Genomic DNA, 13681 nt, shown 5'->3' with positions numbered 1-13681 from the left:
GACTTACAGAGCGAACAAGGTTCAACCCATCTGTACAGACAAACAAACCGTCTCCAGGTAGCGTGTCCACCTCAGTCCTCCAACAGAGCAAGTAAACTCCTAGTGTGCAGCACTTGTATAGGCCTTTGTCCGGACTTATCTGCTCTGGAGTCCTAAAGACGACCTCCAACAATATGATGGATCCCGCCGGCGGGATCCAATACTGTTGGAGGTCACACCTAATCCACTACTCGTCGAGGATGGAGGTTACAGATCCAAAGGTACCAGAGTTGATGAGAGGAGCCATGGAAATTGAAAGTGTCAGTGACAGTGCTTCTACCTCACCAGGCTGTCACTGCAGGTGTGGGTGGCTGGGCTTCACTTCACTTTTTTACATATCTCGCAACTTTCTACTTGTGTCTTGGTTGGTTTGGTGATATGCAGAGATGGTGACCCTATGTGTGTCCCTCACATGGCAGATATTCAACTGGAGTAACACAACAAAGGATTTAACAAATCATTGATCCACTTGGTCTGTAAATGTATTTTTTATTTACACAGTCATTTATAGAAGTTGATTTTAACAATAAGGTTGTGGAAAAAATAAAACCAATGTACACGAGAAAAAACATCGGGGACCAAACGAGCACACTGTTGAAATGAATACAACATATGTGTACATAAGTAAAATATAAACATCTGAAACGGTCCCTGAGTCGTTCCTTAACAAAGTCAGACCAGAACTCAGCCAGACTGGTTATTTAAAAATCTGATATCTGCTGTTGAGTAAAATAACTTATCTTAAAATGTCAGCGAGAAATGACAAACGCAGGCAGAACACACACACTTTGTGGGATCTGAAAGGAATATCAATAAAAGCAAAACCTGTCTTCAAACACATGCTTAATGAATTTTGAATGGTTAAATTGGCAAATGTGTTGAAGTCCTGCACAGTCACGGATGTAAAGGTGCAACAGAACGAGGCCAGCTATATTCAGCTTGATCTTCCTTTTGCATACACAGTATACACAATCTACTTCTCTCTGCAATGACATGTCACTTATTTGCGTGTGATGAATTTAATGTACTCCTTACTAAAGTTACCTGAGAATGTTCCAACAAAATCTCCTCGCACAACGACAGCTAGTATCACTTTAGGTTTTCAGGACTTGGAAAGTACAAGGATAATAAAACAGTAATGCTGAAGAACATCCATGCCAAGCTCGCTCCACTGAACAATCAAATGGGCAAAGAATGCCAAACTAAGAGGAGCAGTGCAGGAGAGAAGACGTCTAAAATGTAAAGCAAAGAGCAAATGTGCCAGTTACACCTAAATATTAAAATAAATTGAGTTTCAATAAAATGTCTTTTAAAAACGCTCTGTTGTGTTCAGTAGGTGATGTGTGTGACATTTCTGCGAGTCACTGTTTGTAAGACGAAGAAGAAGTCGGGCTGGGTGCAGTTTGTGCTCGTTGGGATCCTCAACTGCCAATCATCTCAGACAGTTCCTGCAGCAGATCGTCCTCGCCGATGCTCGGGTCCATGTCTTCCCCGAGGTGATCGCCACTGAACTCGTTGATCAGATCATCAAAATCATCCACCGCCGCTGTGGAGGCAGCAGTGCTGGATGCAGAGGGGATGCGGGAGGAGGATAAGCTTGGTTTCCGTGACTTGGACTGAGCGGGAGTCTTCACAACAGGGCTGAAACGTATAGAAAGGTGAGTCATCAGTCGATAAGTCTTCAATTGACAATAATGCTACATTCTTGTAACAGAGACGACCAATCTGACACGGAGATATCTGCTCCCCTTTTCTGGTTTTGTACCTTTGGGGAAGTGGAGTACACTCTGGAGTGGAGGGACTCTGAGGACCAGCAGGGCTCAGCTGAGCCTCTGCAGCGGAGGACTGGAACACCTGATGGAACACAAGACAGCAAAGGTCATTAAAGGCATCACAGTGAGTCCACATGTTTGGTGACACTGAAATGTTTCAAGCGGTCGAGTTCACCCTTACAGAAGAAGAAGGTCAAAGGAAAGGAAAGTATACAAATATAAACCATAATGTTTTCCCAAATGTTCATCTTTAGCAAAGACAAAAGAAACCTAAAAAAGTACAATGTGCAAACCAAAGCATAGGAAATGATTTGTTAGCACATGTGGCCCACAGCCTAGCAGCTCATCATGTCCCCCATGAGTCCAGTACGGCCCCCTACCTCTGGCTCTTTGCACGCTGTCTCCTGCAGCAGTGTGGTGGCGCTGTTCAGAGGTTTGACTGCAGCTACAGCAGAGCGATTTGCTGCCTTCCCCTTATGGCCCGGCTTCACCTTCACCGCAGGCTTCATCACAGAAGGCTTCACGTTCAGCTTCGGCCTCACTGAAAACAAAACAGATTATTATTATTAGCGTCATGTAACGGTGTTGGAATACTAAGGACTTCTCCATGTTTGAATTGGCGAGTGTGTAATCCCCCGCTGCATTCTAACTGCTGAATGAGTTGTGGATGAAGTAAGTACCTTTGGTGTCTGCAGCTTGTGTAGATTTCTTCTGGGTGTTATTCTGTGTTTTGACAGCAGGGGCGCTCTTGGCAGCTCTGGCCTGCTTAGCCGGTGACGATGCAGGAGAACTTCTTGTATTAGTCTTTGGGAGCTCCCTGGGGCTGCCGGGGCTCTGTGAGGACCAGTCAGCCTCCACCTGAGATGGGGGTGAGCTCGGCTTCACAGAGACTGAGGTCACAGCTGTAATGGCAGTGGAATCAACGGTAGCGGCAATGGCGCCATCTACAGGGGAAGCAGCCTTAGGTTTGAGTGTCATCAGTTTTCGAATGGGAGCCTTTTGAGTAGAGGGAGAGGAACACAGCGGGCTCGTGGCCGGAGGCGAGGAGCTGGGTTTGGCTAGAGCCTTCCTCTTCAGGGTGGCACCCACGCTCGGCTTCTGAGCGGGCTCAGCCTCAGCCTCAGCAGGCTGACTGGGAGACGAGGACTGCTCCTCCATTTCCTGCTTGCGAAGGCGTTTCTCACGCATGATCTCCTCAAAGGTCTTGACCTTGACACTTGTCTGAGAAAAAACACAGAGTTAAGCTTGGCTCCACAGAAATGTAGGGGATTATGGATGTGTGTGTGTGTGTGTGTGTGTGTGTGTGTGTGTGTGTGTGTGTGTGTGTGTGTGTGTGTGTGTGTGTGTGAGCTCCTACCTGTGGAGCAGAAGGTTGAGGTTTGGATGGTTTCTCTGTTGTCTCTACATTCACCTCTGTCGTGATGCTTCCTGTTGAGTTTAACACCAAATTGATGTCAAATGATGATGATGATGATTTGATAACACTTAACACTTCAACACAAGTCTGAACTCTCATAACCAATTTCCATGTAACAAAAATAAACCCTTAGTCATTAATTATATTAATATATTAAGTAATTCATTAAATTCAGGAGTGCCCATTGAGAAACATGTTCCCATGGCGACCATCACATCACTAAATCCTACAAGAAAGCAAGAATAGAAGAGATGAAGTGAAGCTTTACCGTTGGAAGCCTCTTTGTTGGCTCGCAGAAGCCGAGGCCTCTTAGCGCTGTTCTCTTCAATGGCGTTCTTCCCGTTTTCAACCTCATGGACTTGCTGAGCCTGAGTCTTTGCTGCCTTCTCTCTGCGGATCTCCTCCAAGGTCTTCACCTTCACCTTCACCCCTGCCCCTTCTGTGGCCCCGTCTTCAGACGTGTCCGGCTCACCCGCCGTCTTCCCGAGGGCTTTCTCTGCACAGTATTTGGCCTTCTTTGGGTCGGGGATCTGCTCCTCTTGTCGTCTCTTCTTGGCATGGAGGAGCTCAGACAGGGTTTTGATGCCAACAGGGGCGTCTCCAACGGTGACGTCTCTCCTGGTGCCCTTGGTAGCTTTGGTTGTGACGGCTTTGGTTGTGCTGATTTCTGAAGCCGAGTCTGACGGCGGATCATTCTGGCTCTGAGACTTTGCTGCCTTCTCCTTTCTGATTTCCTCCAATGTTTTGATGCGAATCTGCTCAGGAGCTCTCTTTGAATCCATGTTGTTTTCAGCTGTTCAGGGGGGTTGAGACAAAGATAGACATGTTTATATCCACCTTACATGATTCAGGTCTTTACAGGGGAAACACCTTAAAGGAGACGGGTCATTTGTCATACCTCTGTCCTGAGTGGCTGCATCAGGCTCATCGGGCAAACAAAGTCTCTCCCTGATTGACTTCAAAGCTAGAAAGCAACACAGAATGACCTCAATACAAATGGCAACAAAAACACAACAGTGAGTTTATGGGAGAACTCCAAGAAGCATAAAACTCAACTCAATGTTGCCAAAATGTCTACAACAAACTATTACAATACTGTCCAACTGTGTACTGCCCTCCAGCAACAACAGACCTTTCTGAGGGGCCCTGAACGGCACTTCGTTCTCCATAACATTGCCGAGACGCCCGGCCAGACTCTTCCTCAGCGGGGCACCGTGTCCTGTTTCTAGAGAGAAAACAGTTGTGAACTTGTGATCTTTGTGCAAAAGCTGCAAATACTGAACTAGTTTGAGGAACTCAGACAGACAGAACATTGTTGAAGTGCCACAAGCATCCAGACGTACCACTGTGGATCTTCCTTCCCAGCCTTTCAGCCACGCTGCCTCGGGGTCTCCCAGTCTCCTCAAAGATACCTGGAGCTGGAAGAGGCAACATGTCAAATGATGATGACTGATGAATTTTGTCAAGATCAAATTCAAAAATGCAGAATCTCACAAAGAATTCTGGAAATAACAGATCCAAATGTTTACCATTACTAGCTTCATAGGGCCCTGGGAGAAAGGATGACTGCATGTTTACTCCGTTTGCAAAGGCGTCGGTGGTTTGAATAGGGTAAGCAGCTCGTTTCATGCTGGCCTTCAGGGCCTTCCTCAGCCGGATCTCCTCCAAGGTGCTGACTCCAAAGTTAAGTGATTGATCTGTTTTAAGACACCCAAAGAAAGAGAGTCAAACAATACAGTCACAAAACTTAACTTATGCTATGGGTTGTGTATTTCAGTCCACATATTGATGGGAAAGGCAGCGCCATTTTGGAGCGACTGAGATCTCAGCAGGTTTTACAGTTTCAGGTCTAACTCTCACCAGAGTGGTGGCCTCCTGACATCTTTCTGGGAGATGTTAATCTGCTTCCATCTTGGCCAACCTTGCCTTCCTCTCCCTCCTCTGAGAACTGGTCTGGAAACACAAAAAGGTAAATGAATGTTATTCTTCTGTCTTAACTTAAAGGAGCTTTTCAAATTCAGAACTGTGTTATCTTAGAAAAACAAGTAAAAAAACAAGTAGATGTCTTAAGATCAGCTCCCGCTCACCATCTTCATCCTCATCATCGTCTGCTGCATTGATCACCACGGGTGGATGGGTGGGGCTTGGTACGGTCTCCAGAGTTTCTGCCTTCATCACACCTCTGAGCTGTGGGTTGGCAGTGGGAAGAGGAGCAGCTGGTGGGGGAGCTGGCTCCTCCTGCTGCAAGTCTTCATTTTTAATTTGACCTGAGAACAAACACGTTTGGTTGAATTCATTGACAGTGAGTCACAGATCATGCAGATGCCCTGAAGCTTTGAGAAATCCTACTCACATTTATTAGGTGGGACGTAGACACCATCGATGTATCGGGCCCTGTCATGGGAGAAGGCACAGTGTGGCTTCTGGCATCCAGCGGGCTGCTTCTCCCAATAACAAGCTATCTCCTTCCTATTTTTCTGTTTAAAGTAAAAGAGGTCAACATTAAAATGATGTGCAGGTCACAACATGTTGGTGCTCGTAATAGGAATCTGCTTTAACATTATAAATGCTATATAGTAAAGTCTCCTTTTCATCATCTGAACTCTGAGCTGTCAATGCTGAAAAATAAATAACTGAGTTATACTTTGGTAGAGTTTCTATAAGCCCTAGAAACAGAGTTGAAAGTGCAGTGTATCCTCCTATTGCAGCGACTCATGTTGTAACGCTGACATGCCCCGCATAAAGGGCCACACTAGTGTTTTAGTTGTGCTCCAGCTCATTGATCGAGCTGCTTATAATTTAAATAAAGATAAACTAAGAGTGTGACTTCACAGATTTTGCGTTATTGTTACTTCCAGCGTTCGTCTGAAGGTGGGACTGTGGTTCCCAGTCCAGACGAACAGGAAGACTCTCTCTACCCTTCTGTAATGGCCATTCAAGATGCTTACAATCTCACATGGGCAAAGCTTGAAAGGGATTTCTGACAAACACTCAAATGGGTTTTTCTTACTGTGATCTCCATGTGTCGAAACTTGCAGAGTGTCCGGAAGCAGCGTCCTTCCTGCCAGAGGTTGCAGACGGTCTCAATGCCCATAGCTGCTTCACAATGTCTGAAAGGGCAGCTGTCTCCCTTTAAGAAAAACACAAATGATACAAAGATGGTTTTAACCTGGGGACAGATCACTCTACCCGTCTGTGTACTGGGTGATATTTTGGTGCTCAGATGTGCTAAAGCATTGCTTACTTTAGAGCAGGTGGAGTAGTAAAAGAAGTAGCAGTCATCTCCATGATTGGTCATTTTAAGGCTGATGTACTTTGTCACTGGCAGAGGTAACAGGTTTATGACTTCAAACCCAGCGATTGGTTCTCTTCAGGGTCAACAAGTCTCTCCCTGACAACACAGAGCACAACAGAACATCAGACAGAGCCCTTTATGGCAGATCAGAAGAGTTACATGTATCTACAGTGACAGAGACAACACAACACATTGTTCTGGTCTCAATCAGGCTACTTTGCAGTTCAAACATTTAACATTGTATCTACTCAAATGGCACATTTACCTGGGATAGCTGAGAAGAGGTTTCCTCCTGAGATCAGTTCACGGCTGGTTGGGTGAATCTCCGTAGTGGTATGGAGTCCTGAAGGAACACTTGATCCATGAGATAAGAAGGAAAGGGGGGGGTATGTCGCCCAGAGACAATTGTCTTCCTATGACATCCCAATCTCTCAGACACCTTTATCTCAGGGTAGTGTCCTTTGTGTATTTTTTTTTATTATTTTTTATTAATTGGAGTAACAAATGGAGGGAATAAATGGGGGTATTAACAACTAGGAGAGGAAAAACAGGATCCAAAAAATGTTGAAAGTGACGAGGAAAATCTTCAGCTTCTTCTTGGGCTTGGTGACATAGAGGGGAGGGGGGTCTAAACTTGATGGCATTTGGTTGAGGGTAAAAAAGAAAAGTATGGCCAGGGAAGCTTCTAGGGCTTTTCTGCTGCCGATTACCAACGCTGAGGAGAAAAAAAATCTTCCGCCAGCGTAATGCCTCGAGGGGACAAGCTATCCAAATCCAGGACCCCCACACTCACTGGCAGAGAGGCTGGATTTAAACCTACAAATCGATACAAACAAACACTCCCCAGGAAGCTGAAAAGGGTTATTCATGTAGAGACAAGACAGTTCTGCACAAACACAAATGAGACGGTTGGAAGTCCACACACACAGATATACATCATGATGAGATGAATGTGCGCTCAAACTGAGGTTAGGATCGGGAAATGCCGTCACCGGATGTGATGGGGGGCTCATGCCAGTGTGTGGTCACACTGGTGCCGCTCTCTATCATCAAGCCATGCTTAGGGTTTTTCAAGTATTTAAATGAGAATTGTGATTTATATCAGCAGTGAGTCCTGACCTAAACTGATGATTTATTACAGATATGGAGGCTTCTGCTCGATGGCAACGATGAAGGTGATGAGCCAACATTTCCATTTTAAACACACAATATACTGTATATTATATAATAGACGAATTGCACTTGTGTTATAGTAAAAATACAGTACAACACAATACAATGCTGAAGTTGCAAGTCACCTATTCGAATTACCCATTAAGCTAATTGAAAATGTTTCTACTAAAAATACAATGTCCCATATGTTCACTGGTATCATTTACCAGCAGGTTTAACCGATATATCCTAAATTACTGTGTCTCTGTCAATGATAATCTAACAGACATTCCACCGTCAGCGTTCGTGAGACATTAGAAGAGACAGAGAAGCCAAAGACATTCATACTTACTGTAGAATAACGTAACAAACGTAGCTCAAAGCTAACTGTTAGCTGGAACGAACTACGAGCGATTTCCAGAAGAATCCTGTAGATTAGCCAAATAAATAGCTAAACTTAGTAAAAAATAGAAATACACTAATCCATAACACTTTCTAATGATTGGTTTCAGTTTAGCTAAATAAGAGGCCTAACAAAAATGAACCAACTAATGCGGCCTTACGAATCGTTAGCCTTTAAGCTAGTTTCTTTTAAATACCAATGTAACTGTTAATCTAGTCGAATTAGCGTAGTTACTTCATGTTTTAACACCAAATAATAACAAATGTTTCAGGTAGATAACGTGTGCACTGTTAATTACCAGATTAAGACACAAAAAGGTTTAAACGACTCTCTAGTGCAGGACCGGGTCCATCCCGTTGCGTTGACAGGCTGCTCGCAGACTACTGGAGCAAAATGGAGGGATGGAAGTACAAAGGCGGTCACCCGGCATGCTGCGTTCACGGCATCAGGGAAAATGTAAAACGGACTAAAGTGTATATTAAAACAAAATATTGTTTACTTTCTGTACACATTTCATTAACCTTCAGTAAATAATAATGATGAGAGGGCCAAATCCTTCAGTATCTTAACAGTATGCTTAACAGTATGCTGTGCATTTAAAAGGCATGCAATGTCTCAAGTGGCAAATTTCCCAAAATGATCAATTTAAAGTCTAAAGCCCCAGAACGACACACTACATCAATGTTCAAGTCTTCATGGACATAGTCATAGTTTCTTTGTATGACATCACTATTGTTTATTTAAGTAGTTTTAGAGTCTTATAATGTTTGACGCAACATTGGAAGCGACAGTTTCTTTTATTATGTTTCTAATTAAACATTTAAAGGAGATATACCCAGTAACCAAGTGACAAACGCCGTTTGCCGGGCTTGCTCCAAATGTAACACATCAGTGCGAGATGTAAGCCAAAAAAACTGTTGTATAATAAAATTGTCCAGCAGCCAAAGTCTATCAGGTCAGCAAAGAAACGATGATGATTATGCATTCAAAATAAAGCGTAACAACTTATACCATTAAACTTAAAGATGTATATCTGTGGGAAACAAAACAGCAGTCGGTGTTTATGGTACAAAACATGGGGTACTTCACTCGATATTTTTGTACAAAATAAATAAAACTAAAATCTGCACCATAATTCCGAGTTTTTTATTTTGTAAAGCTACCACTGGAAGTTATCGTTTAGTTTCCGGTTCACGCTGTTTATTCTTCACTCATGGTTTCAGACGAACACAGAAGTAATAACTGGAGGTAACACTTAACAGGCATAACACGGCATCTGCCCATTTGTGTTATTTACTCTGTAATTAAATCACTGAAGATGGAATGAAAGTCGCCCTGGACCCGTTTTCTTGCTGCAGTTAGTATTTTAGCAAACGTCAGGATTGGGGCCATTGGTAAAGTAGCTCATGGGAAGTGCAGTTTCACCAGCTTGTGTCATCAGTTTGTAAAGACAACACCTTCAGTGGCCATAGCTGCCACTGACCTAACCGGCCGGAAGCTACCTTCATGTTTAAACACCTACTTGCAACATTCAGACTGTTTCCCCGCCACCTGAACGCTCACACAACGAGGACTGTGAAGGGAACCTGCTGCCTCCTCGGCCGGATGGAGACGGCCACGGTGAGGTGCCTCCCCGGGGAGCCCAAACTCACCATCTCCTTCTGCCTGGATGGAAGTCAGAAGCACATGCTGCGGGACCAAGGCGAGGAACTCGGCAAAGTCTTAGCCAGGATCGCCAAGCATAAGGTCCGAGGCCAGACGAAGAAGAAGTTAAAGAAGAACACCTCACAGCAGCAGCCCGCTGAAGTCCCCGAGCCTGCGGTGGCGAAGCTGTACTATAACGGGGACGCTGTGCCCGAGGATGCCCGGAACTCGGATGCGTGGCTGGACGGAGCTGTGCTTCATATCGGGAATGACAAGTACTCCATCCAGAGGAACGCTCCCACTTTCACCACCGCAGAGCTCCCGGCGTCCCTGCTGGCAGGATTCCCCGTCTGTCCCAAACTAGAGATGGAATTTGGGAACCTTCAAGACTGCGAGTTCACGTGGTACATAGAGAATGCTTCAAACAAAAGGTGATTCTATACGAAAAGTTGGTGTTATTGACAACCCTTGATATGTATGTGCGTAATAGTGACTGCTAAATAATAGAAGATGCACTCTGGTTGTATCACTTAAATGTGAAATACAACACAGATTTAATTCAGAAAAACATGCGATCCTTATATCCTATGTTTCTGTTCATCATTCTGTTCATGAGTCAATCATTTCAGCATGTATTGATCTGTCAATAACTCACCCTCACTGAAGTGTCACACTGTATGTACAAAGCAGAGGTACTTGCTCTACTGATGTTACACTCAGACAAAATGAATAGTCTTTCCACCTAAAATATTGTATATTATTATATATTATTAGTATATTACCATGAACTTCATTAAGCACAAGAGCATTTTTACTGTCAGTAGATGTCTTATTGACTTGCGTGTGTTCTACTCCTAGCTCTGCAGAGGGCAGCGACCTCCCAGATCAGGACAGTGGCTGGACAGAGATGGGATGTAAGCGGGTCCACGTCCCATCGAATAACGACATCGGCTGCAAGCTCAAACTACGATGCACACCCAAAGACGGACTACGCAGCGGTTCAGCCAAGGAAATAGTCTCTGTGGGAGCCGTTGAAGCCGGACCAGGCACGTGCACGTTTGACAACAGGCACATGTACACCCTTAAAGAGGCGGAGTTGCCGGCTCTGAGGGTGGTCTCCTACAACATCCTCGCCGATATCTACGCCCAGACGGAGCTGTCCAAGACGGTGCTGTACCCCTACTGCGCTCCCTACGCTTTACAGCTGGACTACCGGCAGAATCTGATAAAGAAGGAGTTAACAGGATACAATGCAGATATCATCTGTCTGCAGGAAGTGGACAAAGGTAATGATCAGTTCATAACTGAAGACGTGGGGTTTTATGCTTTGAAAATGCTGCCAGTGCGTTACAGTTGTTCCTGGCTTCTACAGGTGTGTTTGCGGACAGTCTGGTTCCAGCTTTCGATGCCTTTGGTCTGGACGGTGTTTTCAGGATCAAAGACAAGCAACATGAAGGACTGGCAACTTTCTACAGAAGGTCTGACAACTATTAAACACTGAAATTAATGTCGTCATTTCTTTTATTATCCAGAAATCTTGATTTCTTTTTAATTCTTCTACTTTAAAACTGGCATTGCATTTAGGTCAAAGTATAAGCTGCTGAGCCATCATGACATTGTGCTGAGCCAGGCACTGACCTCTGACCCTATCCACGCTCAACTTCTGGCGAAGGTCTCTGCACATGCCTCCCTGAAGGACAAGCTAATACAGAGGTCTACTGCTCTTCAGGTAACTCTCTCCTCACTACGGGCAACATGTAGTCCCTTATCACAGTAGACTTTCTGATTTGGTCACAGCTGTCGAAAGTGTGGCTCGGGTCCATTTAGGAATAGAATAAAGCCGTTGTTAATAATTACTACTTAAAGTCAAATATCAACTTATGATTGGATATGAACCAGGAAATTACATTTGAGCATTTTAGCGCTTATCTCATGTAGTGACGCCCCATGATGACTCATCTCTCTGTAGGTGTGTGTCCTTGAGGAACTGAATGCGCCTTCCAGGAAGCTCTGCGTTGCTAATACCCATCTCTACTGGCACCCCAAAGGTAGATCCAGCTGCAGACCCCTCTCCTGCCATTGGTTGTCATTATTCTATTCACACAATGAGCAACCGCATCACCAATGAAGGAGATCAGTGTGAGGACCTGTTTGCTGAGTGTGTGTAACTGACTGTCCTTTCCTTTAAAGGGGGGAATATCCGTTTGTTCCAGATGGGAGTGGCTTTGCAACATGTGAGTCATGTGATCAGAGAGGTGGCACCTGGCGCCCCTCTCATCTTCTGTGGTGATTTCAACTCTATTCCAAACTCGGGTAACTCCATCCTTTTAACCTTATTTCCAGTGTGATGAGAACAAATCATTTCTGCTTATTTTCTTCCTATATTGTCAGATGTTTTGAATATCTCATTTTCTCCGGTCTCCCAGGTGTGTTTCAGTTACTCTCTGAGGCAGCGGTTTCAGAGTTCCATGACGACTGGTGCAGCTCCTGGCCAGAGGAGGGCTGCAGCATGGAGATGCTCTCTACTTTTCCGCCTTTGCTCAGTGCCTGCAACCAGCCGGCCTACACTAACTATGTGGGAGGATTCCATGGTTGCCTGGACTACATCTTCATCCAGCCTGACAAAATGCAGGTACTTGTACACGTTGCAGTACAGTTGACAGGACAAAGTGTCTCATAGTATCCACGGTCTTGGTTGTTTTCTGCTTACGAGGGATATTTTGTAAGCTGCATGTTGCTGTGTGTCTGCAGGTGGAACAGGTGATTCCTTTGCCCAGCCACCAGGAGGTGACGACCTACAAAGCCCTGCCCAGCGTCTCACACCCCTCTGACCACATCGCCCTGGTCTGTGACCTGCGTTGGAATCACTGACGTCTCACCACATGGCCAAATACGGTGGAGAACAGTGCTCTCTGTTGCCCCAGTGGATCCTGTTGGGTTTAGATTATTTACTTTACATTTGACTGGCAAGACAAATCTGTCTAACATATGATGCTGGTTTTTAACAGAGGTGCTTCATTGGTGTGCCGTTGGAGTTGAACCAGGATTCACTTTATCTTTGTACAGTGCTGTAGTTGAACTGATTGACCTGCTTGAGTTAATGAACCTTTAATTACAGTTTTATTTCCTGGCGTTTGAGCTTGATGAAGTGGTATTAAAAAGTGCTTCTCTTAACATCAGCTATATATTATCTTACTATCTTAGGTCTTCCTTTTTATTGTACTTTAATTGGAGTGTGTGTGTTTGTGTGTACATGTATGGCAATATAACATAGCACCATTCCTCAAATCACCTTAGAGGTTGCTTTTCATTTCATTTACATAAAAGTAACTGTTCTATTCTTATTGGCATTTCTACAATCATAGTGGTGGGACATGAATGGAATCCTGAATGATGTAACAGTTGTAATGAAGTCTTGTATGATGTCATAGTTGTCAGTCGTATTACTCTGAGAACACGTTGGAGAACATCTCTAAAGCAAAGCCCCAATCTTTTTCAAATTTTTAAGATCAAACTTTTGCGCCATGCCAAAGGAAATGCGACCGTCACGCATATTTTTATGTTTTTGTGTCGGTGTTAGTTTGAATATATACGCATGTGGTTAATCATACATTTCTACCATGATGTCCCCATAAAAGCATAACAAAAGATGACCATATATAATCGATGACTGCAAGCCTCCGTCGCCACGTTGTTTGTATCCGATTGGTCAGAATTGACGAGAAGGATTAGAACGTACCAATGTGTCGTGGTAGGGGTGGATTGGACGGTATAAGGAAAAACAAATCCAATTTAGCGCCACGACAGCTGAACAATTTGAATATTTGGAACACTTCAAAATATTCAAATATTACCATCATTATTTTTTACACAATTGTAGGAGATAAATATGTGGTCAATTTGGATCCGCGTCGCTCAATTGACCTCAAATTAATGACAGGGTTGAACTGCGCTTGAGA

At 44.3% G+C, this 13681-nt stretch overlaps 2 protein-coding genes across 3 annotated transcripts; one reads left to right on the top strand and one right to left on the bottom strand.

Annotated features, from left to right (window-relative positions):
- Positions 1-508: 508 nt before the first annotated feature.
- zc3h11a (zinc finger CCCH-type containing 11A) lies at positions 509-8483 on the bottom strand. Of its 2 annotated transcripts, XM_076147159.1 has the most exons (18): positions 8377-8483; positions 8028-8103; positions 6789-6866; positions 6473-6619; positions 6239-6358; positions 5582-5705; positions 5316-5495; positions 5089-5181; positions 4758-4925; positions 4572-4646; positions 4361-4453; positions 4127-4192; positions 3497-4021; positions 3169-3239; positions 2492-3032; positions 2192-2352; positions 1805-1893; positions 509-1680 (listed from the first exon to the last, which is right to left on the bottom strand). In XM_076147159.1, the coding sequence occupies exons 4-18, from the start codon at positions 6524-6526 to the stop codon at positions 1461-1463; spliced, it is 2580 nt and encodes an 859-aa protein (XP_076003274.1). In that variant the 5' UTR covers positions 6527-6619; positions 6789-6866; positions 8028-8103; positions 8377-8483; the 3' UTR covers positions 509-1460. The 2 variants fall into 2 exon arrangements, with proteins under 2 accessions (XP_076003274.1, XP_076003275.1); XM_076147160.1 differs by lacking the exon at positions 8028-8103 and having other exon boundaries at positions 8377-8475.
- Positions 8484-9252: 769 nt separating this feature from the next.
- Positions 9253-13372, top strand: pde12 (phosphodiesterase 12). The gene is made up of 8 exons (XM_076147161.1): positions 9253-10153; positions 10581-11008; positions 11095-11200; positions 11307-11451; positions 11692-11770; positions 11913-12035; positions 12149-12354; positions 12474-13372. The coding sequence occupies exons 1-8, from the start codon at positions 9585-9587 to the stop codon at positions 12591-12593; spliced, it is 1776 nt and encodes a 591-aa protein (XP_076003276.1). The 5' UTR covers positions 9253-9584; the 3' UTR covers positions 12594-13372.
- The last annotated feature ends 309 nt before the right edge of the window (positions 13373-13681 follow it).

The sequence above is a fragment of the Genypterus blacodes genome, unplaced genomic scaffold, assembly GCF_046128005.1.
Source record: "Genypterus blacodes isolate CSIRO-AG114 ecotype Tasmania unplaced genomic scaffold, CSIRO-AGI_Gbla_v1 ptg000037l_1, whole genome shotgun sequence".
Classification (NCBI taxonomy): domain Eukaryota; kingdom Metazoa; phylum Chordata; class Actinopteri; order Ophidiiformes; family Ophidiidae; genus Genypterus; species Genypterus blacodes.
Note: the sequence above shows the minus strand (reverse complement) of the source record. Positions and strands in the feature narration are given on the sequence as shown.

What these genes read in the sequence shown, in the direction of transcription:
- pde12 (XM_076147161.1), top strand. Translation starts at nt 9,585, where the DNA reads ATGTTTAAACACCTACTTGCAACATTCAGACTGTTTCCCCGCCACCTG. An exon ending in TCTGCAGGAAGTGGACAAAG is followed by an intron (nt 11,009 to 11,094) that starts GTAATGATCAGT and finishes TGGCTTCTACAG; the next exon opens with GTGTGTTTGCGGACAGTCTG. An exon ending in AGAGGTCTACTGCTCTTCAG is followed by an intron (nt 11,452 to 11,691) that starts GTAACTCTCTCC and finishes ATCTCTCTGTAG; the next exon opens with GTGTGTGTCCTTGAGGAACT.
- zc3h11a (XM_076147159.1), bottom strand. Translation starts at nt 6,526, where the DNA reads ATGACCAATCATGGAGATGACTGCTACTTCTTTTACTACTCCACCTGC. An exon ending in ACTACTCCACCTGCTCTAAA is followed by an intron (nt 6,359 to 6,472) that starts GTAAGCAATGCT and finishes TTTTTCTTAAAG; the next exon opens with GGAGACAGCTGCCCTTTCAG. An exon ending in GTTCAGGGCCCCTCAGAAAG is followed by an intron (nt 4,193 to 4,360) that starts GTCTGTTGTTGC and finishes GTTGCTTTCTAG; the next exon opens with CTTTGAAGTCAATCAGGGAG.